Raw genomic sequence first — 24,632 nt, 5'->3', positions numbered from 1 at the left:
GCCGTTGGGGGTTGCTACATGGCAGCATTTCGATAGAGATCACCTTGTTCCGCGGGCTAAATTTGAAAAGCTTAGGCCCTTTCTCAAGGGTCATTGTATAGCAGTTGTATTTTAACCATGGCCTAGTACAGTATTCCTCATGTGGCTTTCTGGAGTGGCTTTTCGATGGAAGCCAAGGGCATACACATAAAATGTCAACCAGGGGAGCTATTTGAGCAGGAAAACCCATTGGCAGTTCTCAGTTGAGTGTGAACTCTCACATACCCCTTTTAACTCACAGAAGCACACACTTAGATCCTCCCCATGCACACACATCAACACACCATCCAACAAACATTCTTGTGCAGACCCATTCAGATGCAGGGACACCTTACCACACACACACACACACTCTGTCTCTCTCCCGCACACTCATACGTACATGGCACAGTCCCACTGGCTCCCACACATCCCATGGGCACACACAGCCTCTATAGGACATGGGGAGCTGTCTTATTTCTGCACCTCACTCTGCCTCCAGATTTTACTCCCTTAGGACAGAATCTACAGTATCTATTTAATAGATTCAATTACTTCAGGCTCCTGAGATCTTCCAACTTGATTTTGATTGCTTTAAGGTGTCAGATAATTTGGGAATGGAGGAAAGCAGCCTCAAATTCTTGAAGGGAAAATCTTCTAGGCTCTAGTCATCACCAAAGTGGCAGCTGCTGATGGAAGTTTGGGGAACATGGTCTGGATGGTGGGACCAGCCTCTTGTTGCTGGGCAGGGCTCCGTCCTCCAGTCCTACAGGACAGAGGCCCTCAGGGTAGTGCTTTGTTTGGCCTCCAAGGCAAGGACCAGTCCCTTTCTGCTGACCTTCCTGGGAGCCTGATCAGCGGAACCGAGGCCTATGCCAAATGTCCCAGCAGGCAGGGAAACAGCCCTGCTTTCTGCCCCCTTGCACTCACTCTGAGGTGATTTCTTTTGTCTGCCCTCTGTCCCCTGTGACAGGGATAGCTCTTGGAGGTTGATAAATAATCAGAGGTCACAGCCTTCAGAGAGTGTCAATGCTGTACCAGACAGAGATGGATCTAACCTGTCGTGCGCTCCAGAAACCAGAAGAAAGAGGCTGGGTGTGCATCCATGTGCACTGCACGAACGGTGATAGGGAGGAAGGAGGCGAAAGGCAAGGGCTGTGGACCCAGACTGCTGTGTGTGAATCCTAGCTTCACCGTTGAATAGCTCTATGGCTTTGGGCAAGATCTTTGCCTTCTGTGTGCCCCAGTTTCTTCTGCTATAAAATGGGTATGATAATAGCATCTCCCTCCTGGGGTGGTTGTGAGGATGAAATCAGTTACAGTGTAGAGATAGCACCTGGAGCTCAGCAAATGCTCCACACATTTGGTTATTGTTTTTATAGTTGATGGGCAAGGCCGCCAGGAGGAAAGCCTGGGAGAGTCCTGGGATGGGAAATCCTGGCCGTGGACCTAGGGCAGCAGGATGGGGCCCTCCTTCAGCGGAGCTGGTTCTTCTCATACTCTCCACCTCCGACACCCCGCCCCCTCTCCCCGGTGTGGTGGAGTCACCACACAGACCCTCTTCTGGCATGGTTACCGGGGTGTGTGCGCTGCTGAATCCAGGGCGCACATGAGGACACCCACATGTAGTGGGAAGAAAGTGCCCCTCAGCAGACCGCTGCCAGATCACCTGTCCTCGCTTCCCTGCTTCTGTCAGCGGGCTGTGGATTCACTAGCCTTCACCTCATCATGCCACGGCTTGCTTTAAAGTTGGTGTGAGTCACAGCCAAGACTTCCTCAGCACTCAGAGACTTTAAGATGACCTTTGTTAATAAGTTTTTGCCTCCTTTTAAGTGTATCCCCTAGAAAGAGCTTTGGAGGACAGAGACCCTGGTTCTATTTCAGCTCCATCGCTTTGTAGCTTTCTGTCCTTGGGCATCTTAGCACTATTGAGGCTTTATTCTCCAGAAATAGAAATAAAACACTTGCCTCTCAAGGCTGTTGTGTAGCTTAAATAATATAAATTCATAAGGGTTGGGAATGCAATAGACGGTTTATGTTCTCCTTGACTGCTATAGCTTAGAGGGGAAAGACTACTGCTGCTAGGAAGCAGCTCCTTCACAGAAAACCAGAGGTTCCCCGGGGACCTGTGAGGGGGTGGGGAGGGTGGGGAAGTGGAAGGGGCCAAGAAGGGAAGGCCAGCCTCTAGAGTTTGGACCAGCGGGTTCCCTGGGACCTCTTCTGTTCCAGACCTCAATCCTTTCCGGCACCGAAGGATCCCCTCCCCTCCCCCATCCCTCTTCCCACCCCCGATCTGAGCAGCGGTTCCCATCTCTTAGCGGAGATAGGTATGCTAGGCAGGCAGGTAGGAGTTAGAATTATCTCGGCTTCACAGAGGAAGAAACTGACGCTCGGAGGTCTAGGGACCCGCCCAGCGGCTTTGGTCTTAGCCTCGGGTGGGCGCGGGCGCGGTCACGTGTGTGGAGCTGGAGCCCCGCGGCTCCCGGGAAGGCGCGGGGGCGGGGGCGTTCGCAACGCCAGCGCCGGCCCGGGGGTGGGGTCTCCGCCGGGGGGCGGGGCGGGGCGAGGGGGGAGGGGGCGGGCCGCCACGCAGCACTCCGGCGGTCGGCGCGGGACCGAGCCCCTTTAGCAGCGCCGGGCCGTGGGGGCCGGCCTCTCCCGCCTCTACGCGCGCGCACGCCGGTCCGCCCGCCCGCCGCGGCCCCGCGCACTCCGCCGCTTCGCCCGTCGCGCCGCGCAGGCAGCCGCTCGCCGAGCCCGCGGCCGGGGCCCTGGCGTGCAGCGCGGGCCTCGGAGGGGCCCAGCGCCCCGGCCCGGGAGGATGCGGCCCGGGGCGGCCCGGCAGCTGAGCAGGGTCCCCGCGCCGGCCCCCGCGGGCCCCGGCTTCCAGAGCCGCAGCCGCCGCCCCGCCCCCGGGAGACATGACTTCCAAGCCGCATTCCGACTGGATTCCCTACAGGTACGCGGGAGCCCGTCCCACCTCCCCTTCGGCTCCGGGACGCGGGCCCGGCCCACTACCCTCCAGCGCTGAGGGCGAGGGCGCCCTCCACCCCGACCCGGGGCGCAGGGCTCCCATATCCATCCCATCCAACACTGCGGGCGCGGGCTGGAGGCGCTGGGCCTTCCTATCCCAACTTTGGGCCCCGGGCGGACTGAACCTGGCTGCCCTGCTTCATCTCCCGTCCGCCGGGGTTGCTGAAAGGGTCCAGAGCTCTGGGCCTGTGTGGGCCCTGGTTCGGTCCGGCAGCGCCATGTGGCCGCCTGGGGAAGGAGCGCACTGCTCTAAGCCCCCTCCTAGGCCCAGCGCACCGGGTCACATGCCAGTGTAGCCGTGGACAGACCCCCCCGTACAAGCTGCAGGCATGCACCTTCCGTGAGTGCATCCAGCCAAAGATGCTCCTGTTGGTCGGTTCACACACTCAAAGCATGAATTCCTGGAGACAGTTATTCTGAACCAAGATCACCGGCTGCTCATATACACATGCACCCTGTACGTCTCCCCACACACTGATTCTTTGGCTCACACGGGTGTACTACTATCTGTGCACATACACATCCTGTATGGGACGATACCTGACACCTGCTACCCACTCACAGATACTACTCCTATCTTTCAGAGACTCAGAAATCCATTTGCTAACAGGTCCATACCTGGACGCACACCAACTCACAATACATAGAACTGCCTTTACATGCATAAGAACACTCATGAAAACACAGAAAGCACAGCCACCCTGTGTTCCCAGACTCTGGTCTGTCCCAAGGACAGCTGGGCTTTGCTACTTGTGTGGAGGTCCGGGTGGGGAAGGAGTGTGGGGGGTTTCACACAGGTGCAGGCCTTTCCCCCATGCACTCCATTCTCTCCCTTACCACTGGAATAGATCTCATCGTCATGGCAGCGCCAGATCCTTGGCCACCTATTGGCTCCTGGTTGCCATGGGCTACGGGGCTGTCTCTAGGCCTCCCAGAGAGGCATGTGTGTAAAATAGGTGCTGGACTGCTAGGGTCCACTATGTTAGTGTCTGCTTAGGTGCACAGGCCCGTGGGTTGTAGGAACAGACCCTCAGGACCCGCCTTGTAGCAGCCAGCTCTTGGGGAGGGACGGACCTGAGTCCAGTCACTGATAGGAAATACTTCTGACCGAGCTCTTCTATAGTCTGTCCAGACAGCATCCAAAATGGAAACCAGCTGAAGCCGCCTGAGGCTTGTTAAAAGCAGATCCTTCTGCAAACGAGCACCTGTCAACTGGCCTGGGGATTCAGGGTTTCTCTTAAGAACTGTTGTCTCTAATCTCAGCTCCTTTGGGGGCTTTAGGGTTTCCCAAGTTAGAATTTGTGGGTGCTCCTCCCACCGACATACCCACGTGCACACATACACAAGTCACTCCTAGGATTTCCTGTAGACCTAATGCAGTCACACCTCAGAGTCTCCCATATATCAGGGAGATATTTCTATCAGGAAACTGGGGCTTTGCTGACTCAGAAGAGCTGCTACCCTACACTGGGCATCCAGGCTAGGGGCACAGGTAGTTTCTGGAACATCCTGGCTTTCTTGACACACCTGTACTGAGGGGGTGCAGCCACAAGGAGTATCCTTAACCTTTTCTAGCCACCCAGCAGAGGTGCCTGGGGTAGTGCCTGTGGGCTGAGTGGCCTCCAGTGCTGTGGGAGTACGAGTATGGAGGAGCAGGTGGCAGGTGGTGGCCACAGACTAACTTCGGAGGGAGGGAAGGGACAGCACTTACAGACACGACGGTGTGGTTAGGGTCTGGCCGACTGGGGGCTGGGCCAGATCGTGGTTCAAGGAAGCCTCTCCCAAGAGCCAAAGACCAAAGACCAAAGACCAAAGCAATGCATAGAGTAAGTGCATAGGTCTTAGAGAAAGTCTGTCTCAAATAGGGGAGACTTAATCCTGCCCCTAGGAAAGGGGGCCCTGGAGAAGTGGGGTTGTCTCTGGGAAGTGGCATTGTCCTCCAGCAATCCCCAGGGCACTGGCATCCTTCAAGGAGTGAGTTGGCACTTATTCCAGCCCAGGTCCAACCACTCCATTGCCCATCCCCTTCTTGGGCCCGCACACTGCACCTGGAGCACAGAATCTTATCACCCTGGCAGACTACCCCTGAGGAGCAGCTTGGCACCCTTGTGGCCCTGCCTGCTTGCTGTCCCATTGCTCTGTCACCCCTGCCTTTTTGCTCTGTGGCCAAGAGGGTGGGTCTCAAGCTGGGAGCAGGCTATAGTCAGAAGTTGCCCGAATCTCTCGTGCCTTGTTGGGGTCTTTCTGAGCGTGCACCGAGCCTGGGACGGCACTGGACTTTGGGTGTAGACTTCCAGAATGGGGAGGCCTGGGCTGAGAGGAGGAGATGCAAATTGCCTCCTTGGGTTAACTGGGCTGCTGATTGCAGTTAAAGCCACATGCCTGTGTGATCACAGAAAACTGGGGCAGAAGACTGGCAAGGCAGTTTACTTGCAGATGAGGGGGATGGACACGTGTGCACGCGCTTTGGTATGAGGCTTCCCCCTGATGTCACAGCATGTCAGAACTGGAATGTGTTATTTGGTTTGGGGGAGAGAAGCCGGTCGATTTCTTATTAGCTCTCCTGGTGGGGGTTTTATTCCCTCTGTGATGGTTGCACCTGCGTTCCCTAGGCCTGGCTCATTTTCTTCTAAGCGACGCCAGTTGGTGATAATCTTCTTAAGGGTAATTGTGGCCCAGTTTACAATGATTACGGATTAATCTCACATTCTGACTCAGAAGGGAGCCATTTAGTTTATAAAGTTGAACAATTAGAAGAGCGTTTTGCCTTTTGATATGTTTCTGTTATTACTACTAATAATTTCCACTTCTGCCATTTTCTGTCCGTCTATGTTGTTCTTGAGTATTAAATGCCCTTCATTCCTGACTTCACAGCCTTCGATGAGCTGCAGGTGGAGTATTCAGAGTGGGGCGTGCTGGCCAGCCCCTGTACTCAGTGCTCTGTCCGCATGGTCGTGCGGCCGTTGTCTGGTGTGTCCCCAGCCAGGCCCTGAACTCCTGGAGAGCAGGGACCTCATCTGGTTCTTGGCTGTGTGCCTGGCATGAGCCAGCATAGACAAGATGCCTGCTGCTTTGAATCAAAGAGGCATCCCCAGATAGCTTTTAGGACTTCCCGGCTTTCCTGGCTCCACACCCAGGTTGTCAGCACACCCGAGGGATGTAGTACTCCCCTCTCAGAAAAAGGAATACTTCTGGAAGAGTGTGGGCCTAGGTTAGAGAATGAGAAGCTCGGCTGGAAGGGCCCTTGCTGTCCAGTCCTCAGTGCGAATGCTCTGTGCAGTAGCCTGCCATCAGATGGCTATGACCAGTAGAAAGTTCTTCCTTGGGGTGAGCCTCAGCATGCCTCTGGGTGTTCCCTCCTCTTGGCTCTTTTTGGGGTCCTCTCACCACTTCCTCACTATGCTTTCTGGAGAGTGGAATGGCCGCTGACCAAGCAAGACCTGACTCTTTCAGTTCTGCCTGTGTGGGGAGCCTCGGGGCGCCCTGGATGCTGTGGACTGCTGCTTCGCCTGTGGCAGCAGGAGCGAGGAGCAGAATCTCTCTCCACTCCCCGCCCAAACCCCCCTGGGAAGTCTTCCTGATGTTGCTTAGGGCAGAAGGAGAAGGAAACACAGGGGTGTAAGAGTGGACTTGGGGAGCAGGCATCCTGTTGGTACACTCAGATTGGTCTCTTCCCTCCTCCAGCACAGGCCTAGAGGCACCTGCAGCCTGCGGGGTGTGGCCTGTCCCACAGCAGTGGAGGGAGGCTGTTACTTCCTGGCCCGGGGCCGTGGCTGACCTTGAGTCCTCACAAAGCCTCCCCTTTCGGGGAATGGCTTTGGCTCAACGACTAGTCACCTTGAGGCCTCTGTAAACAGAACCCTGAAGTCTCATCAGGCTGATGTCAAGCCCTGTCTCCCCCATTCTGCCTGTGTTGGGAAGACCTAGGTTCGGGGACCCACATGTGAGACATGACCTTCTCCTGTTAGGTTTCTGTTAGTTAGACTCTGTTAGCTCTCCAGTGTCTTCTGAAGTCCTACTGTCTTTTTAAAAAGAAAAAAAAAATTTTTTTAATGTTTATTTTTGAGAGAGAGAGAGACATAATCCGAAGCAGGTTCCAGGGCCTGAGCTGTCAGCACAGAGCCCCAGGATCTGTAAGATCATGACCTGGGCCACCCACGTGCCCCTGAAGCCCTACTGTCTTAATGAACAGTTTAGTATCGCTTCTACTTTGCGTCATTTGAAGTCTGCTGAGAGGCCTGCCTTGTCTTTAGGTCATCAGTAAACATGCCAACCAGGGCAAGCAGGATGCTAGAAACCTTCTCTGACTATGGCATGCCCTATTGTTGCAAAGATCTTTGAGTGTCTGTCTTACTGGAGAAGCATGCCACTCACGTGGCTTTGTCGTGCCCGTGGGTGACCATCACTGGTCCCTTCGAGTCCGTGTGGAAGCCTGGCTGTGCCGTCCTCCCGTTTTCCCTGATAGGTCTGGGGGCATGTGCCCTGACTTGCCAGTGGCCTGGGCTTGCTCCTGGTGGTCACTGGGTCTTCTAGCTGCTCACTTGGCCTGTCCCGTGATCTTAACCTGGGGCCTACATAAGACTCGTTGATCTGCAGGCTATAATTTCTTCCCCCATCTGAACATAAGGCTGCATTTGCATACTTCCAGCAACTCTCCAATTTCTTTTTTGTTCTTTAGAGAGCACCAGCTGTGGCTCATGGTCCTCATTTGCATGGCTGAGCATTAGAATCACCTACGTTTCTTGTTTTAAAAGAGAGAGTGCGGTGAGGGATTGACTCTGGGGTAATTTCCCCAGCAGTTCTGAATTACCAAGTCAGGCCCTCGTGCCCATAGCAGTTTTAACGCACCTGCTAAGTTTGGGAATCAGCGGTTGGAACGGAGAGGGTCCATCCGGGGAGGCTGGGACTCTTCTTCCTTCTGGGGCTCCCTCTGTTCCCAGCTGTACTGTTTCCATGATGTTCCAAGCAGCCACTAAGCAACGAAAGCACAGATCTGAATGTGCCGGGGTGGGGGTAGGGGAGTCTGGCATTGGGTACAGGGGTTGTGGCCTGGCCCCCTGGGTGGTCTTTCCTCCTCTGGTAGGCCATTTCCCTGATTCCCTGGGTCCGACAGGGGCAGTTTCCACTGTGATTGAGTGGAAGGAATGAGGGAGTAAAAGGGGAGAGTGAATTGGCCATGGAGTATGGGCCTGTCCCTGGGTAGCCTGGCCCCCAGGCCTCTGGTCAGCTCTGGTGGGTCAGCTGAGCATGTAGGGTGGCGTCTGAGATGAGAGGCAGGGAACCGGCTTCCTAAATGTGTTGTTCCTGTCTGGCCCTTCCATCCCATGGGAGAAGTGCCCCCACTCTCATTTGTTGTCAAGCACGGTTTTCTCTCCAGATATCTGTTGGGCATCTCGGAGGGAAGCAAGAGGGTATGGAGGGGCTCTCCTTGGAAGGTGAAGGGGCCACCTTGTTGGTCCTGGGCAGAGTGGATGGATTGATGGACACCACAGCCTGGGTTTCTCTGACCCTCATGAGCCAGTGTGGCTCATGGTCCTCATTTGCATGGCTGATGATTAGCATCACTTACGTCTCTTGTTTTAAAAGCAAGGGTGAGGTGAGGGATTGACTCTGGGGTAATTTCCCCAGCAGTCCTGGATTGCCAAGTCAGGCCCCAGTGCCCATAGCAATTTTATGGTGCTTTCCTGGGTCTCCCTGGTCTCGTCCCCAGCAGGAGAAGCCTGTAATGAAGGAGCCACCAGGGTCAGCTGGAGGCCCCATCCATCAGTGTCCTGTCTCCTGTCCGAGGCTCCTGGCGGGGCTGCAGCTGGCAGCCTGGGCTTGGCAGTGGTTCCATAATTGGAGCCCAAATTGTTAAAAAGCCATTACTGTCTCCTCTGTGGTTATCATTTAATGCTGCCTAGAATAGTGCCCATCAGAGGCAGTGTCGGTGAGAAAGGAAGGTGCTGAAGCGGGAGCTGAGAGGCAGGGCTGTCTGGAGGGGTGGGGCCCGGGCCTGCTGAGGAGGTGAGAGGGGTTTCCTTGACTCCCTGGAGACAGCCATCCTTGTTGTCATTGTGCTCCTCAGCAGCTGGGGTTTGCGGGGATTCCGTTATCCACCAGGGACGGGTGTCATGTGCCCCGGATACATTGCGGCTAGGCAGTGCAAGCCTATCCCTGCTGGGGGACCGTGGTTCGCCTCGTGCCTTTGTGGCTTTCCTAGAAACAGTGCTGTGCCAGGAGCTTGTTCACTGTACCTGCTGCTGCCTGCTGTCGGAGCCACTCCATGTAGGTGCATTAATTGCCGGCCCTCCTGGGTGGGTCTTGCTCAGCCAGGCACGTTGTGACTCACCGGGCACAAGTTGCTTCTCCCAACTGCCGCCCCCAGCCTGCATGTACCCGCCCCCCGCCCCCACGGCTGCTCCAACAGGCATGGTGGATGGCTCTCTAGGCACCTCCAGGCCGAGTTTCTGGAATCTCTTCAGAAGCCTACCCCTAGTTCATCCATCTTTCTGTTCATCCGTCCGTCTCCGGTGGTGAAGTCCATTCTGCTTATAATCTTATCACTGTTGCTAAAGCTGCTAAAGCCTGCAGCTCTTCATCTTTCTCCTCCATCAGGGAAAGGAGATGGGGCCAGAGGAAGAGCAAGGCAGCTTCCTTACCTGGGTGTGACTATAGAATGACCGTGGCAGTGGACAGTAGCCTGGGGTAGGAATGTACCCTCCTGCACGGATAAGGACATTAGAGGCACTGGGCAGCAAGGCCACCATGGCTGGAGCCACCTTTTGTCCATCCGGCTGCCAGTGTGACCCAGCAGTTCTGGAGGTGGCTTTGCTAATGTCAGCTTAACTCTCAGATGGATGTCCCCTTTTCTTTAAAAAAAAAATTTTTTTTTTAATGTTTATTCTTGAGACAGAGACAGAGCATGAACAGGAGAGGGGCAGAGAGAGAGGGAGACACAGAATCTGAAACAGGCTCCAGGCTCTGAGCTGTCAGCACAGAGCCCGACGCAGGGCTCGAACCCACAAACTGTGAGATCATGACCTGAGCCAAAGTCGGACTCTCAACTGACTGAGCCACCCAGGTGCCCCTGAATGTCCCCTTTTCTAAATGACCCTAGATTTTAGTGTCAGCACCATGGGAGGCATCTTCATTGCCCTGCTCAGCAAGCCCAGTGCCAGGATGACCCAGATGAGTGCCCCCTGCCCTGCCCTGTGAAAGTACGAGCGACTTGCATCATCCCAGCAAGCCATGAGACCGCCTCTCCTGCTGCCTGCTGGAGCCGGCAGTCTGGCAGAGGTGACACGGGTGCCTGTAACCAGGCCACTGGCACGTGACTGAGATTACAGGCCGCCCCGTGTGCACCCAGGCACAGAGCTTGGCAAGCAGAGCATGGGTGGATTTCAGGCCCGGTCGCTTCTGTCAGCCAGGTGCCACATGGAGTCCAGACTGCAGTCTCCATCTGTATCTGGCAAGTTATAATTGAATATGCATTGCTCGTGCAGCAGCCCAGGGTAGACAGTGGTGTTTGTGGACTGACCTGTTGAAGTCTGTGGGAGCAGACGCTTTGCCTTGGTGTTATTCAGTCAGACCACTGACTTAGGTGGAGAGACCAGTGGCAGAGATGTAGCCTCTCAGACCTGGCAGGGCCCCCAGGCATCTTGCTCACTCTAGTACTGTCATCCTTTCTTCAAGACCCTTGCTGCCACTCTCCCATCATGCCTGATTTCTCTGATGGGGCACTCACTGGCCCAGACAGCTTGCGTTTTTAGGAGCTGCTTCCCTGTCCTCGGCCCTGGCAATGCCTTCAGGGAGTCCCACATGCAGCTCTAGAGTATTTTAGGTGGACTGAGCCCTTGACTTCGAGCATGTCTGTTTAGTAGTGTTTTCTCTTGTGCTCTGGCAGCCAAGGATTTTGGTGAATAAGGCTGTGCATGGCCCCAGATCACAGTTGGGGCTCCTCTTGAGTGTATAGCAGTCCATGGGTATCAGGAAAGGCCTTCAAGTAGGTAGGACAGCTGCCAGTTAAAAACATGCAGTCGTTATAGGTTGTGGCCAGGGAGGTGTGTGCGTAAAGCCAGAGGTGGGCAGTGAGCTGTGTAATCCATGGACTTCCTGCCCCCCCCGGGCCGGCTGCCCCAGCACATGGATGCACAGGTAGTTTGAGCTGAAGGGTCCTTTCAAGTCAATGACTGGTCCAGCTAGAAAGAGTTGCTGTTGTCAGGAGGAGGTGGAAATGGCTTTACCTTGTCTGTGGGGCGACTTGACCTCATCTTTCCCCCTTACATGCACACTGTACTCACCTGCACACAAGCACACCCACTTCTTACGCAGGTGTTTACATGCATTGATATCCAGGTATGTGCTTATCCACGTAGATGTACTCCTATATTTGCACACATCCCAGTGTGTTCACATGCGTGAGATACTATCACTTAGAGCTTCACACACAGACCTGATGCACTCAGGCAAGCCTGTGCAGGTGCCCACACAGGTCTGGTTCAGGGGCAGGCTCCAGCATAACTGGGCCAGGGCAGCCTGGGGATTCCCAGGGCTCAGATCCTCAGGCTCCAATCTTACCCCTTAACCTTGGCTTTTATAGAATTTGGGCTTGGGTCTCATGTATGTGTCTTGGACGAGAAGGAAGGCTAAGTGGTTGGAGCTCGCTGATTATGCTTACCTTCCTGGGAGCCAGGTCTGGTGTATGTGAGGTGATGCTACCTGTTCTAAGACCTTAGGGACTCAAGGATTTGATGCCCTGGTGCCCCCTGTGCCATATTGGCGCCATATTGGCTGGTTGCTGGGCTATGCGCTGACATGCTGTGTCTGTTTGCAGACATGCCCACCCAGCCCTGCCCTAAGGGACTGGTTGGTGTTTTAGCTTCACTCTCCCAAATGAGGGGACCCTCAACCCTCTTTAAGTGGGGAAGGGAAGTGGGCAGTGTTAGCACCTCCATTCTGCCACCCGGAAAGCCAGGAGTTTGAACAGAAGGGGAAGGTGTCTGCCCCAGAGGATCCAGCCTCCTCCAGAAAGGATGGAAAGAGAGGGGAAGAGCTGGTGAGATCCGAGAGGCACCTGGAACGGACGGGCGCCTGACTCTGAAGCCCAGCCTTGGGCCCGGCTTCTGCCTGGTGCCTTGGGACAGGTTTCCTGGATCTCAGGCATGTTCCTGCTCATGGCCGCAAAGGGAAAGTCTCCTCCTGTACTTACTGGGGCCAGGCTGACTAGGAATTCCTTAAATCAGCAGGGATCCCAGCAGGAGAAAGCTCTAAAGTGGCTAAAATATGGCTCACACCTTTTTGTCTGGAGCCAATTTCCAGAGGGTGGCTCCACCCTTCCTCCCTCTCCTATGTACCCAGGAGTCATGACAGGAGGGGTTTAAAGAACGCAGATGTGCTGGGGGTGGGCTCTGGGCTCCATCCTGGCACGTGGTAGGCAGGCCCTGAGTGCCGCTCTCTCCCTCTGCAGTGTCTTAGATGATGAGGGCAGCAACCTGAGGCAGCAGAAGCTTGACCGGCAGGTGAGTGGGGCTGGGGCCAGGTGGAGGCATGGTCAACATTTGCCGTCTTGGCCTGAGTCTCCAAGGGTGGGGAGGGAGGACTGTCTCCCTTCCTGGGGTGGCTCTGTCTGGGGAGGAGGAGGCTCTCACAGAAGACAGGCAAGCCCTCTCTGCCAGCTCAGCATTAGCATTGCCCCAGAACCCAGGGCTTCTGTGGGATAGGCAGCTGGACCACTGCAGGTGGAACCCTGGACATCTGTGCTGGGGTCCTGCCAGGGAAACTCCCCGGGCTCACTTTTGCCTCCTTTTCCTGGACCCTGAGTCTCAAGGTACCTTGGTCCGGAGTGCGCTGTGGATCCCATCGCAACCTCTAGAACTGAGCTGAGTGAGCAGGGCCTTCTCTTTGATCCCAGTTGGGAGCCTGCCCTCTGGGCGGAAGTGATAGGCTGCCCTCTCAGGGCCTGCCAACATCCCTGCCTGTCCGGTGCCTCTGTAGCGGGCCCTGCTGGAGCAGAAGCAGAAGAAGAAGCGTCAGGAACCCCTGATGGTGCAGGCCAACGCGGATGGGCGGCCCCGGAGCCGGCGGGCCCGGCAGTCGGAGGAGCAGGCCCCCCTGGTGGAGTCCTACCTCAGCAGCAGTGGCAGCACCAGCTACCAAGGTATCTGCCCTTGGGTCAGCCTGCGCAGGCCCCTGTGCTGTGGCTTCATACCCTGGCTTTGCTTTGGGGAGCCCCTCAGGGACTTTCTGCCTGCCTGCGCAGGCGAGGGGCTCACCCCATCAGGGTGTGCTCAGGCTGGTTGCGGCTCCCAGCTCAGGTGGAGGGAGGCGGGCCGAGGGAGGCTGGGGCCTGGGGCCTGGATCCTGGGGCCCCTGCATGTGCTCAGGCATCTTGAGGCTTTGGGAGTCTCGTAAGTCACTGCCATGCAGCTGTTTCAGCAGCTGTTTTCTTGAGTACAGATTGTGTGCCCGGGGCAGGGCCAGGCCCGCAGAAGGACGGCAGCCCTTCCGGAGGGAGTGTGCCTCCCATGTGACAAGACACAGCTTCTGGTCGCACCACCATAGGTCACCTGCTCACTTGTGACTGTGAGCAAGTCATTTCCCCTCTCTGGGTCTGTTTTCTCCCATTGCAAAGTGAGGATAATTCTGTTTCTCGGGGCTTTGAAACATTAAAGCGGCCATGGTGTGTTCCACAGTAGTCCAGTCTGCTGAGTGCTGTTCCCTGCTGAGACTCGAGACCAGGCTGCGTGTCTCCTGCTGCCCGGGAGGGCCAGTGTTTGCCCAGCTCTGAGCAGCAGGCAGGGCCCCAGGAGGCGGCCGTACAGGTGACTGGCTGGCCTGGGCTGGAGATGTCCTAGAGTACCTGCCACCCCCACCTGCGGCCCTAGCTGTCTCCCGCCCTGCCCTCTGCTGGCTCTTGGTGTTAAGTACAATGGGATCGTTTCCAGAGGATGATTGGGGAGTTTGACGTAAATCAGAAGTGTTTATCCCAGCAAGTGGTTTTTGATTTATTGGCCATGCTCGTTCATGTTAAATATTTGTTTCTTAAATATATTTTGAGGGCTTGGTTTATGTTAAGCTCTGGATTAGAGGCTGAGGGTCCTGGGTAAGCACAAAACAGGTGTGGTCTCTGTTCACGCATGAACCTTAAGGTCTCGGAGGGCAGAGAGAGTTAAACAGATAGTCACAGGTGTATTTTGCAGAAAGAAACCAGGCTCTGGGAGTGAATGGCAGAGAGCCTACTCCCAGACTGGGGTCAGGGAAAGCATCTCTGAGGAGGGCACAGGTTGAGTGGGAGTTCAGTTGGGGTTAGGGGACACTCAATAGTGAGGGCAGTTCAGGCAGCTGGAGCAAGGCTTCTGTGGCAAGAGGGAGGACCGGGTGCACAAGGCACTGAAAGAGCCTGGTGTGGCTGGGACTTGGGTCTCCTGAGAAGTGAGGAGTGTGAGATTAAGGCCAAGGCCAAGTGGAGGGGAGCTGGAGGGGCCAGACTCACAAGAGAATGTTGGTCATTTTCATGTTCTGAGCATTGAGAAGTCATTCAGGGACTTTGAGCAGGTTGGGGTCCTGATGTGTGGAGACCGTGGAGGCCATCCAGCTGTGATCCTTGTGAGGCCTCTCTGTCAGTGTGTGCAACTCTTCATGTCCCAGACTTATTCTCCTGCCTTGGGGGTGCTCCAGCATCCAGGCTCCTGTGGACTTGTCCTGTGAGGGCCAGCGCAGGCTCCCCGCCGTGCTTGTCCTGCTAGTTCTGGGCTCTTCTAGGAGATGCAGCCTTTTCTGTCTTTACCATTTTCAGTGACCCACATTCTCCCGGATCTTCTCCCTCCCCCTGCCCAGGCTCAGAATGTTTGCTGGCCCAGAGACTGACTGCAGTGCTTCTTGATGGATCATGGTGTGGGCCAGCTTGCTGTGACTTTATCACACTGGAGTGGGGGTGCCACCTCCTTCCGGCCCAGCCTGCCCTGGGCCCCTGTGCCTTGTCAAGATGGGTGGTTCAGAGGCCCCAGTGGGGCTCAGGTGGTGGTGCAGCCCTGGGAAATGTTGTGCTGAGAAGTGAGTTCCACTTGGACCTCTGCTCTCACCTAGATCTCACCCATTGCTCTCTCTCTGGCTCTCTCCTGAGCAGTTCAAGAGGCCGACCCAGTTACCAGTGCACAGCTGGGAGCTGCCCGCCCAACAGCACCAGCCTCAGCCAAGAGAACCAAGGCAGCCGCAGCAGCAGGAGGCCAGGGCGGGGCCTCTAGGAAGGAGAAGAAGGGGAAGCACAAAGGTTGGCTTGCCTCCACTACAGCCCTCCTCAGGAGGCCTGGCTCCCACTGAAGGGTTGGGGGGAGGCTTCTCCTCCAGACTTGGAGGTAAGGGACAGGGCGGGAGGCCTCCACAAAGGCCCAGAATGGCACTCAGGCCCCCACCCAGCTGGCTCACAGGCTTCGTCTAGCTCATGGGGTTCCTGCGCTGGCCTGTGGGTGTGGGCAAGCGCTGCCTGCTGCCAGAAGTGACGTGCATCTCACGTCTCCCAGGCTGGGTCAGGCCTGGGAAGTCCCTCCCTCACCCGGCCCCAGTGCCTGCCTGGCCAGCTGCCTGTGTCCTACCCCAGGACGCTCCCTGCAGCAGGTGTCACAGCCTCCCGGGCCACCTGCCCATCCTTGTGCAGCGCTCATGGTTGCCCTGTGGGCTTCCTCCACTCTCTGCTCAAGTCCTGACTCCACCCTCCGGGCCCACAAACCAGTCTGTTCTCTGTGCTCCTCTCTCTCCAGAAAAGATCCCCAGAGATCGAGGACAGTTTTATACTGGCTCCTGCCACGAGTCCTGTCTCTGCTGGCTAGACACTCTGTGTCCTCAACCCTTGGGCAGGGGCCAGTGATTGCCAGGCCTGTGGGCCATGGTTGGACAGTGGTGTGTCCGGGTTCCTAGGCTTCTGGAGCTGACAGCATTTGGCGCACAGCCCAACCAGGCAGGGCAGCTGCCACCTGTGTGGGCCAGGTCTTCTGTTACTTGGGCACCTGGGGCTGGGTGATGTGGGACGGGAGATCTTCCATGTAGGAAAGCGAGTGTATGCCAAACCCCACCTTTTTCAGGAGGCCCCATATGTTTCGAATGATGTCTATGAGTTACTGTGTGTGTGTGTGTGTGTGTGTGTGTGTGTGTGTGTGTGTGTGTGTGTGAGAGAGAGAGAGAGAGAGAGAGCGCGCGCGCGCGCATGAGCGAGCGAGCAGCACGGGTGTGTGTGTGTTGGAGAGAGAGAGAGAGAGAGAGATCAGCACTGGTAACCAGGAGCTGGTCACGTCTGTGAACGAGTGGTGGCCTTGGGTCTGGTCGCAATCGATCTTTGTTCTCCATCTTGTCCTTTTCACTGTGCAGTTGGTTTTGTAGATGGCTGCTTTTCCATAGGGATGTGAAGCATTTCAAACCAACCCTCGGCAGCTAACTTGGGGGAACAGCAGAAGAAACGAAGTCCATGTCCCTTCGTAGCTTACCGATCATTAAGAGGCTGGCAGCAATCATTAGTTTTTTTTTAAAGATCAGTTTTGCAAATAAAGTTTTGCAGAGAGTCTCCCCACTCATCCCTCACCCACTTTAAGGATGTCTGAGAATCCAGACTCTCCCTCCCCCCCGAATCCCCACGGAACTCAGGAGTGTCCGTGGCCTGCAGGCACCAGCGGGCCAGCAGCACTGGCAGAAGACAAGTGTGAGGCCCGAGGCCCGGTGCAGATCCTGACTGTGGGCCAGTCAGACCACGCCCAGGACGCAGGGGAGACGGCAGCTGGTGGGGGCGCACAGCCCAGCGGGCAGGACCTCCGTGCCACGATGCAGAGGAAGGGTGAGCCCTGTGGGGTTTCAGTGACACCCCCGAAGCTCAGTCCCAGGTTCATAGATGTACCTTTCTGGAGGAGCATGGTCCTCCTGTGTCTGTTGCGGTCCCTCCTAGGCCCTGGTAGGGGGGCGCAGTTGGACACCAATGAGAAACTTGGGTGTAGGGGCCCCTAATAAGGCCAAGTTAAGGGAAATAGATGTGAACTGAAGTGAGCAACCTGTCCACAGCCCAGCCCTCTCTCCCTACTTCCATCTCCTGTCCCCAGGGAGGTCCGGGTTTGGAGACAGATTTCCTTTCCCTTTGGTTCCTTTGAAAAAGCTCCTTTTGCACATTGTTTCCCCTGTACCTGCTCAGCTCGGGGAGCAGAGCCAGAATGCCAAGAGGCAGGGCACATCCTCCCGGGAAACCTGCTGCCCAGAGTTGCACCTCCGTGAGCCCTGCCTGAGGGAGTCCCTGGCACACGGTGGTAGAGGGAAGCCTGGCAGTGCCACATGCTCCAACAAGTCAGATCAGGGCCGGCTTCCTGGAGAAAGGGCCACTGAGGCAGCGTGAGGCTGGGGACAGCATTCCAGGTGGGACAGCATTCCAGGTGTCCAGGTGGACAGCATTCCAATGCGTAGACAGAAGGCCGCAGACAGGCTGGGAGGGGAGTCGGCAGCCCCTGCACATCAGGCTGGGTGAGGAACTGGGCCTCCCCCAAGCAGATGCCATTGCCTGTGCCAGCTGAGACCTCTGGTGGTCATGAAGGCCTCCTGCACAGGGTCAGCTCTGCTCAGGTCTCACTACCCAGGAGTTGGGCACTGTGACTGGGGGTTTGGGGGAAACTCATGGGGGGACTGAGCTAAAGCTGGGGCGGGGTCACACACTGTGAGCATCCCCAGCTCACGCATGCACTTGAGAGAATGTGTCCTTGCGTATATTTGGGTGTGTGTGTGTACCCACGTGTGTACGTATGGCTGTACGTGTACGGGTGGCTCAGTGCTTCTGAACAGGTGTTTGTCCAGGGGTGTGTATGTGACCCCTTGGCCCTGCCTGCTCCCCTGCCTGGCCCAGGTGTCTCTAGCAGCATGAGCTTTGAAGAGGAAGAGGAGGATGAGGACGAGAATAGTTCCAGTTCTTCCCAGCTAAACAGCAACACCCGCCCCAGCTCTGCTACCAGCAGGAAGTCTGTCAGGGTGAGGCACTCTCCTGCCCAGCAGGGGTGTGGACGGCAGTCTTCGGAGGGTGATCATCCGAGCTGCAGGGGAACGGGTGTGAAGAAATGATAGTTGGCCCTCCTGGGACTAGGCCTAGGTGCCCACCAGGAGCTTCTCTGGGCCGGGGCTCTTCTGTCCTCCTATCCTGCCTCCTCCCCAGTCAGGCCAGGAGCAGGGGGCGGAGGGGGGGGGCTTGAGTTGGACAGGATGGCCCTGAGAACCTTCCCACATCCTCTGTCTCCACCCTCAGGGACAGCTGAGGTGGGAGAAGGGCTGAGGTGCTAGCTGCTGACCCCAGGGCCAGCATGGCCAGGCCCATGTCCCAAGGACCTTGCCCCAATTCCCACCACCACCACCTCAGAGGGCAGCTTTGGATCCCAGACTGCTAACTGCAGCTGCTCTGGATCTCTGGGGCATCAGGCTCCTACTCTCTCTCTGGTAGGAGGCAGCCTCGGCCCCCAGCCCAACAGCCCCAGAACCCTCGGCGGATGTTGAGGTCCAGGATCTTGAGGAGTTTGCACTGAGGCCGGCCCCCCAAGGTATCACCATCAAGTGCCGCATCACGCGGGACAAGAAGGGGATGGACCGGGGGATGTACCCCACCTACTTCCTGCACCTGGACCGAGAGGATGGGAAGAAGGTGAGGTTGGCCTGCACCTGCAGTTCTGCTGGGGGATGGCCTGAGGTCCCGGGGCTGGGATGTGACAGGAAGCCTCAGATCCAACACTGACCTTTCAGTTCCCCCAAAGGGACAGAAGCCTCCATACCTGGTCGGTGCATACCTTTGTGTCTGCTGGTGCACACGTGTGCGTGCACACACATATGTTCAGGAGCTGACGCAAGGGAGAGTCGTGTGTGTGAGGGGCACCTGTAATTGTGACCAGAGGCTGGGCCTGGAACGTGACTTTGCTCCATTCCCCAAGGTGTTCCTCTTGGCGGGAAGGAAGAGAAAGAAGAGTAAAACTTCCAATTACCTCATCTCTGTGGACCCAACAGACTTGTCTCGAGGAGGGGACAGCTACATCGGGAAACTGCGGTACTAGCGCTCCCCTGGGAAGCAGGCAGGGGTAGGAGGGAGGGGCAGGGCCAGACCCTGGACAGGCCATGTCTTGTCCCTGAAGGAGCTCTAGGTTAGGGGTCAGATCCGCTCATGGAATTCCGTCTGTCCATCAGATTCAACCACAGGCCCAGGTCTGTGCCAGTCTAGAGCCAGACTTGGGGATGGACCTTGCGCACCCTACCCTAAGCTGCTCCCAGGCGAGTGGGGCACAGGCCTGCCAAGAGTGGTGGATCAAAACCTCAGGAAGTCATTGAAGATGTAGGCCACCATGGAAGAGCTGCTGTGGCCCCATGGTCTGTGCTAGAGCCCTTGAGGGAAGAGAATGCAACCTTGGGATCGGAGAAGGGCTCTGAGCTAGGTCTTGGGGAATGTTTGCTGAGGAGCAGAGTGCCAGATCGGGGAAACAGAAGTCAAGCTTAGAGATGAGGAGGTAATGCTGGAGATGGGGCTGGACCAACACCATGGGCTGGATGGGACAGAGGAGTTCATCTGTGATATCCACTCTCTACAGGATGTTGAGTCCCCTTTACAGTCTTGCCACATGCCGTTGTGCTTGCTCACCTCCCATGAGAGGAGCACTCCTGTTCCTTGAGGGAAACTTGTGGATCCCAGATTTACCTCCTGGAATTTCTTTCACTGAACTAAGATGCCCTTTGATTCTCTTCAGAGCAAATCCAGGCCTTGTGCCCATGATCAAACTTGGGGATTCAGTGAGCAGGGTCCCCCCACCCAGGTCTGTTCCTGGCTCAATCCAGTATGTCCTGCAGGCTCCTCATGGGACAGACTGAGCTTTTCCCTGCCATAGGGCAGAAGGTGCATGATCCTTTATCGATTGCCTGTCCTTCAGGTCTAACCTCATGGGCACTAAGTTCACCGTTTATGACAATGGAGTCAACCCTCAGAAGGCATCATCCTCTACTTTGGAAAGTGGAGCCTTGCGTCAGGAGTTGGCAGCTGTGTGCTATGTGAGTCCTGCATTCCTGGCCTCTAGTCTCCAAGTTAGACATGACACTGAGGACTTGCCCAACCTGTGGGCTTTCCCATCTTGCTTTGTGAGTAGACAAAACTGTACAGAGTTGGGCTGCTCTCTGTTGGAGTGGCCCCTGCCTGTCTTCAGAGCTCAGACCACAGATGGCCATCTGGCCGGGGAGCCTTGGGAACCAGGTGAGCTCTATATAGCCCAGCCTGGGAGCCTCCGGGAAAGGAGACAGGAGGTCTGGGTCATCCCTTATGTCTTCCCTTTGGTATGTAGGCCCTCATGGACTACAAGGCTCTTGGCATAATCATCTCCCTGAATGTACAACCTAAGAGCTCAGTCTTCTATTTTTTATCATATAGATGAAACTGAAGCTCAGAGGTTGGGTCACTTGTCAGTGTCCTATAGATTCTAAATGACCAAACTGGAATACAAATACAGGGGATTTGTCTCCATTTTAAAATGGGGGATTGGTATCCCCTTCATCTGGGCATGGATACTTCTAAGGCGGCCACTCTGGGAGCTCTGTAGCTGTTTTGTATGGTCCTGTGCTGCCACCTGCTGGTCACCTTTGGGGAGGCAGCCCAAAACTCCAAATGCTTTCTGAGCCCCAGCTGTGTTGCAGGTACTGTTTGAGGCACTGAAGATACAATAGTGAAGAAGAGAGATGTAAATTTATACCTTAAACCTCTGGTAGGGGAGACAAGCTATAAAATATATAAACAAAATAAATAATGTTCCTGATGAATGTGAAGAGGAAACAGCAAAGCAGGGAAGAGGGATATGAAATATTAGGTGTGTGTAAGCTTTTAGGAAGGATGGTAGGGAGGGTCTCCCTGAGGTAGCACTTGGGTAAAGCCCGGAAGGAAGTTGGAGCCAGCCATGTAGGTGTAGGGGAGAACACAGCCAGTGCTAATGTCCTGAGTGACTGGCATGTATGGGGAGTAGCAAGGAGGGCAGAGTGAGTGCAGAGGAGAGCAAATGGTGTGGAGAGGAAAGTGATGGGGCCATACCATGTGAGGCCTTGTGGTCAGGGTAAGGCCTTCAGCTTTTAATGTGAATGAACAGTGGAGGCAAAGCATGGGACTTGACTGCTTGCTGCTGTGTGAAAAGATGGGGGGCAGGGAAGGTTGGAAACAAGGAATCCAGATAAAGGTTATTACTGTCATCTTGGTGAGATGTGATGCTGGTAGCAAGTGGTTGAGTTCTGGATATAATTTGAAGGTCGAGTTGACAGCATTTGCTGATGGATTAGAAGTGGGTTGTGAGTGAGAGAGAGGAGTCAAGAATGAACAAATGGAAGAATTGAGAGACTGTAGGTGTTGCTGGTTTAGGCAGAGTGGAGATTGGGGAGCTTGGTTCTGCATGTGTCAAGTTTAGAGACGCCTGTTAGACATTCAAGTGGAGAGGCTGGAAACGAGCTCATCATCTTTATTCCCTCTCCCCACGCCCCTGCCATCTCTCCGTGAGGTAAGTAGAGTCCTCTCCAGTGTTGAGTTCTCGCTCTGTGTTTGTTTCCCAGGAGACAAACGTCTTAGGTTTCAAGGGGCCACGGAAGATGAGTGTGATTGTCCCAGGCATGAACATGGTTCATGAGAGAGTCTCCATCCGGCCCCGAAACGTGAGTCTCTGCCCACCCCTTCCCCGTCATCCCAGCCTCTGCATGCACTTCTGTGGACAGAACTGTAGCTGGCTTGTGTCTGTGGAGGAGACACAGTGTAAGAAGCCCTGGAGGTCAAGGTGGAGGTCTAGGGAAATCTAAGAACCCCACCCCCAGGGCACATCCCTCTTCAGGGTGGTTGTGGTGCGGTGGCACAGGGCTGGGCCTGGCTCAGGAGAGGCTGCCTTCCCAGGAGCACGAGACGCTGCTAGCACGCTGGCAGAATAAGAACACGGAGAGTATCATTGAGCTGCAAAACAAGACGCCTGTCTGGAATGACGACACACAGTCCTACGTACTCAACTTCCACGGGCGCGTCACACAGGCCTCTGTGAAGAACTTCCAGATCATCCATGGCAATGACCGTGAGTGTTTCTGCCCTTACTCATTATCGTCCACGTGGTAGCCATGGCCTGTAGCTCAGGATTCACTCACCCAGCCCAGCCTTTACAGGCCAGAGCTTAAGGACCTGGGTCATACGGCTTAGGTCAGATGTCAAGAGCTCTCTAACCAGAATGACGGGGAGGCCCTTGGAAGAACCTTCTTTGGAGCCCTAACCCTAGTCAGCAGTCTCAGGTGTGGAAACACCCTCTGAATGGACTTTTTCTCTTCTGTCTTCTGGTTTTTTATATGTCTTTTTGTGTCATCTGCTCCCTCTTTCCCACCACTTCTCCCCCATTGGTCTGTGTTTTACCTCCTTTGGGATTTCCCTTGGCATCTCGGCTTCCTTCTCTTCCCGCTTCCTCATCTCTACTATCCCTGCTCTGTCCTCGCTCTCTGTGCACACTTGTGCCTGCCTCCAGCGGACTACATTGTGATGCAGTTTGGCCGTGTAGCAGAGGATGTGTTCACCATGGATTACAACTACCCACTGTGTGCGCTGCAGGCCTTCGCCATCGCCCTGTCCAGCTTCGACAGCAAGCTGGCCTGCGAGTAGAGGGCCTGCTTGTGCCCGTTGGGGTTGCCCAGCCTGGAGTGGAGCTGCCTGCAGAGACAGCCCTGCCTACCCTCTGTACATAGGCCTCCTGCCAGATGAACCTTCTGTTCTCGGTGGCTCCCTGGCCCAGCCAGCTCAGACCCGCCTCCACTGCTGAGACAGAGGACTAGATGGGGGAGATGTGTGTGAATGGACCAGAATGAATTCTTCCTGCGCCCCAAGGGCCACACACACACACACCCCCAACTCTTGGGTTAGTATCCTGCTGCAATCATGTTTGCCAAGCTGGGTGGCCTCTTCAGCCTGAAGGTAGGAAGACGTGTAGAGGGAGAGGAAGCACAACGCAGGGCTCCTGTGGCCCAGCCATCCCCTTAGCCTAGGAGTCAGGGGACAACGGGTCCCCCATAGTGAAGGGCACAGTGTTTGTATGTGTGTGTTGGGTACATCAACTTTACACAGAAGGGCAAGGATCGGCTACCAAGTCCTTTGCTAACTACAGAAAGGCTTCTGGCTTCAGAAGGCCTCAGCCAGGCTGGGAGGAGTTATAGGGGTTTGGGAAAGGTGAGTGGCAGGACCTTGTCAGGACTGTAGGGGCCTGGCTGTGGGAGGTTTTCTCCATGTGCACAGAGACAGGCAGTAGGAGGCTGGGCCTCCAGGCCAGATGTCTTAGAGGATGGGGCCTGTAGGACACAGGTCCACGTGCAAGAGGTACACGGAAAGGCTCCCTGGACCAGGGCGATCTCGAGCGTTCTGTCAACTGCCGGAGGAGCTTTCTACTGAGCAGTTCCCGCACAATCCCCAGTAAATGTGGACGGGGACCAGATTGTCAGCCTGAGTGCACACAGGTAGGCGGGCCTGGGACTCTAGTGGGCAGAGCACTACTCCTGAACCCTGGCATGCTCCGGGAAGAAATTCCAGCTCAGTGCTCTTAGCCGTGCTTCAGCTCCTCCTATGGTCAGTCTAGGTGTGGTTCTTCCTGGGGGGGAGTGGGGCAGGGTGAAGAAAGCAGGGAGTATACAAGAGCTCAGAGATGGCAGGGCCTTTAGAGATGAACTAGTAGTACTTTAGGTGAATCATAACAGGAATGGGACTTGCACTGGGTCACCTGGCTGGTTAGTGGCAAAGTTCAGCTCCCTTGATTTGTTCCTACCATCCCCCCAAGAAACTGGTTCTCTGGCCTTCCTGGGACCCAGTCTGCATACCCTCACCCTTTTGTCTGGTTACAGAGACTGAAAGCTGGCTTTGTGGGTATCACTCTGATTGAGACTGGCTTGTGTTTGGCTCAGGGGGCAGGCCTTAGCAAGGCTACTGCCCCTTTCTCTATTCGGGTGTGATGGGTGGGGCGTGAGTGTTCCAGGGCTGGGCCTGATCTCCCCCCTCCATCTAGTAGATGGGATGGCACCATCTACTCTGAAGACTTGGAAATGCTAAGCCAAGCCCTTACCTGTTTTGTCATTTACCCCCCCCCCCCCCCCCCCCCCCCCCCCCCCCCGCCCAGGCTACTTGCCCAGATGGAGGTCAGAAGTCAATGGGAAGCAAGCAGGAATAGCTTCTCCCTTCAGAGTAGGTCTGCTTGGAAAGGTGGTGTAGAAATTTTTTTTTTTTAATAAGTCCTAACTACTCTAGTGAGGTTCTGTAGTGAGGGGGAGTTGTTCTGACCTAAGTGTAAGGTACTGAGTTCCTATTTCCTTCTAATCTAGGATTTCCTACATTGAGTGCTCATAGCAAGGGACACCTATTCTAGTGTGAATATGTGCGAGGCCCTTCCACTGGTCTAGTTTCTGGACCACTCTTGAGGGCACGAGACTTTTGTTTACCAGGGCTGATCCACTTCTTGATGAGGTACTGTGGGGCCCTCCTCCTTTCCATAGTTCTAGTTTGGCTCTTCTCCTCACTTTGGGAAGAGACCTGCTGACAGTTGGGATGATGAAAACTAGATCTCCCAAGTCTGGGTCAA

At 55.6% G+C, this 24,632-nt stretch overlaps 1 protein-coding gene across 4 annotated transcripts in view; it reads left to right on the top strand.

Moving 5' to 3' along the window:
* TUB (TUB bipartite transcription factor) overlaps positions 1-24,276 on the top strand; it is an 85,133-nt gene extending 60,857 nt beyond the window's left edge. Inside the window, exons 1-12 of one of the 4 annotated variants that reach the window (XM_060605921.3) lie at positions 2,571-2,977; positions 12,500-12,551; positions 13,027-13,189; positions 15,158-15,301; positions 16,685-16,852; positions 17,900-18,021; positions 18,485-18,682; positions 18,966-19,078; positions 19,950-20,067; positions 21,601-21,699; positions 21,932-22,103; positions 22,542-24,276. In XM_060605921.3, the coding sequence (XP_060461904.1) occupies positions 2,940-2,977; positions 12,500-12,551; positions 13,027-13,189; positions 15,158-15,301; positions 16,685-16,852; positions 17,900-18,021; positions 18,485-18,682; positions 18,966-19,078; positions 19,950-20,067; positions 21,601-21,699; positions 21,932-22,103; positions 22,542-22,675 (1,521 nt within the window). In that variant the 5' untranslated portion in view covers positions 2,571-2,939 and the 3' untranslated portion in view covers positions 22,676-24,276. Of the gene's footprint in view, positions 1-2,570; positions 2,978-9,046; positions 9,319-12,499; positions 12,552-13,026; positions 13,190-15,157; positions 15,302-16,684; positions 16,853-17,899; positions 18,022-18,484; positions 18,683-18,965; positions 19,079-19,949; positions 20,068-21,600; positions 21,700-21,931; positions 22,104-22,541 lie in introns of those variants that run through there. The other 3 variants (XM_060605922.3, XM_060605919.3, XM_060605923.3) reach the window with 3 other exon arrangements.
* The last annotated feature ends 356 nt before the right edge of the window (positions 24,277-24,632 follow it).

This window comes from Panthera onca, chromosome D1 (assembly GCF_046562875.1).
Source record: "Panthera onca isolate mPanOnc1 chromosome D1, mPanOnc1 haplotype 2, whole genome shotgun sequence".
NCBI lineage: Eukaryota > Metazoa > Chordata > Mammalia > Carnivora > Felidae > Panthera > Panthera onca.
Note: the sequence above shows the minus strand (reverse complement) of the source record. Positions and strands in the feature narration are given on the sequence as shown.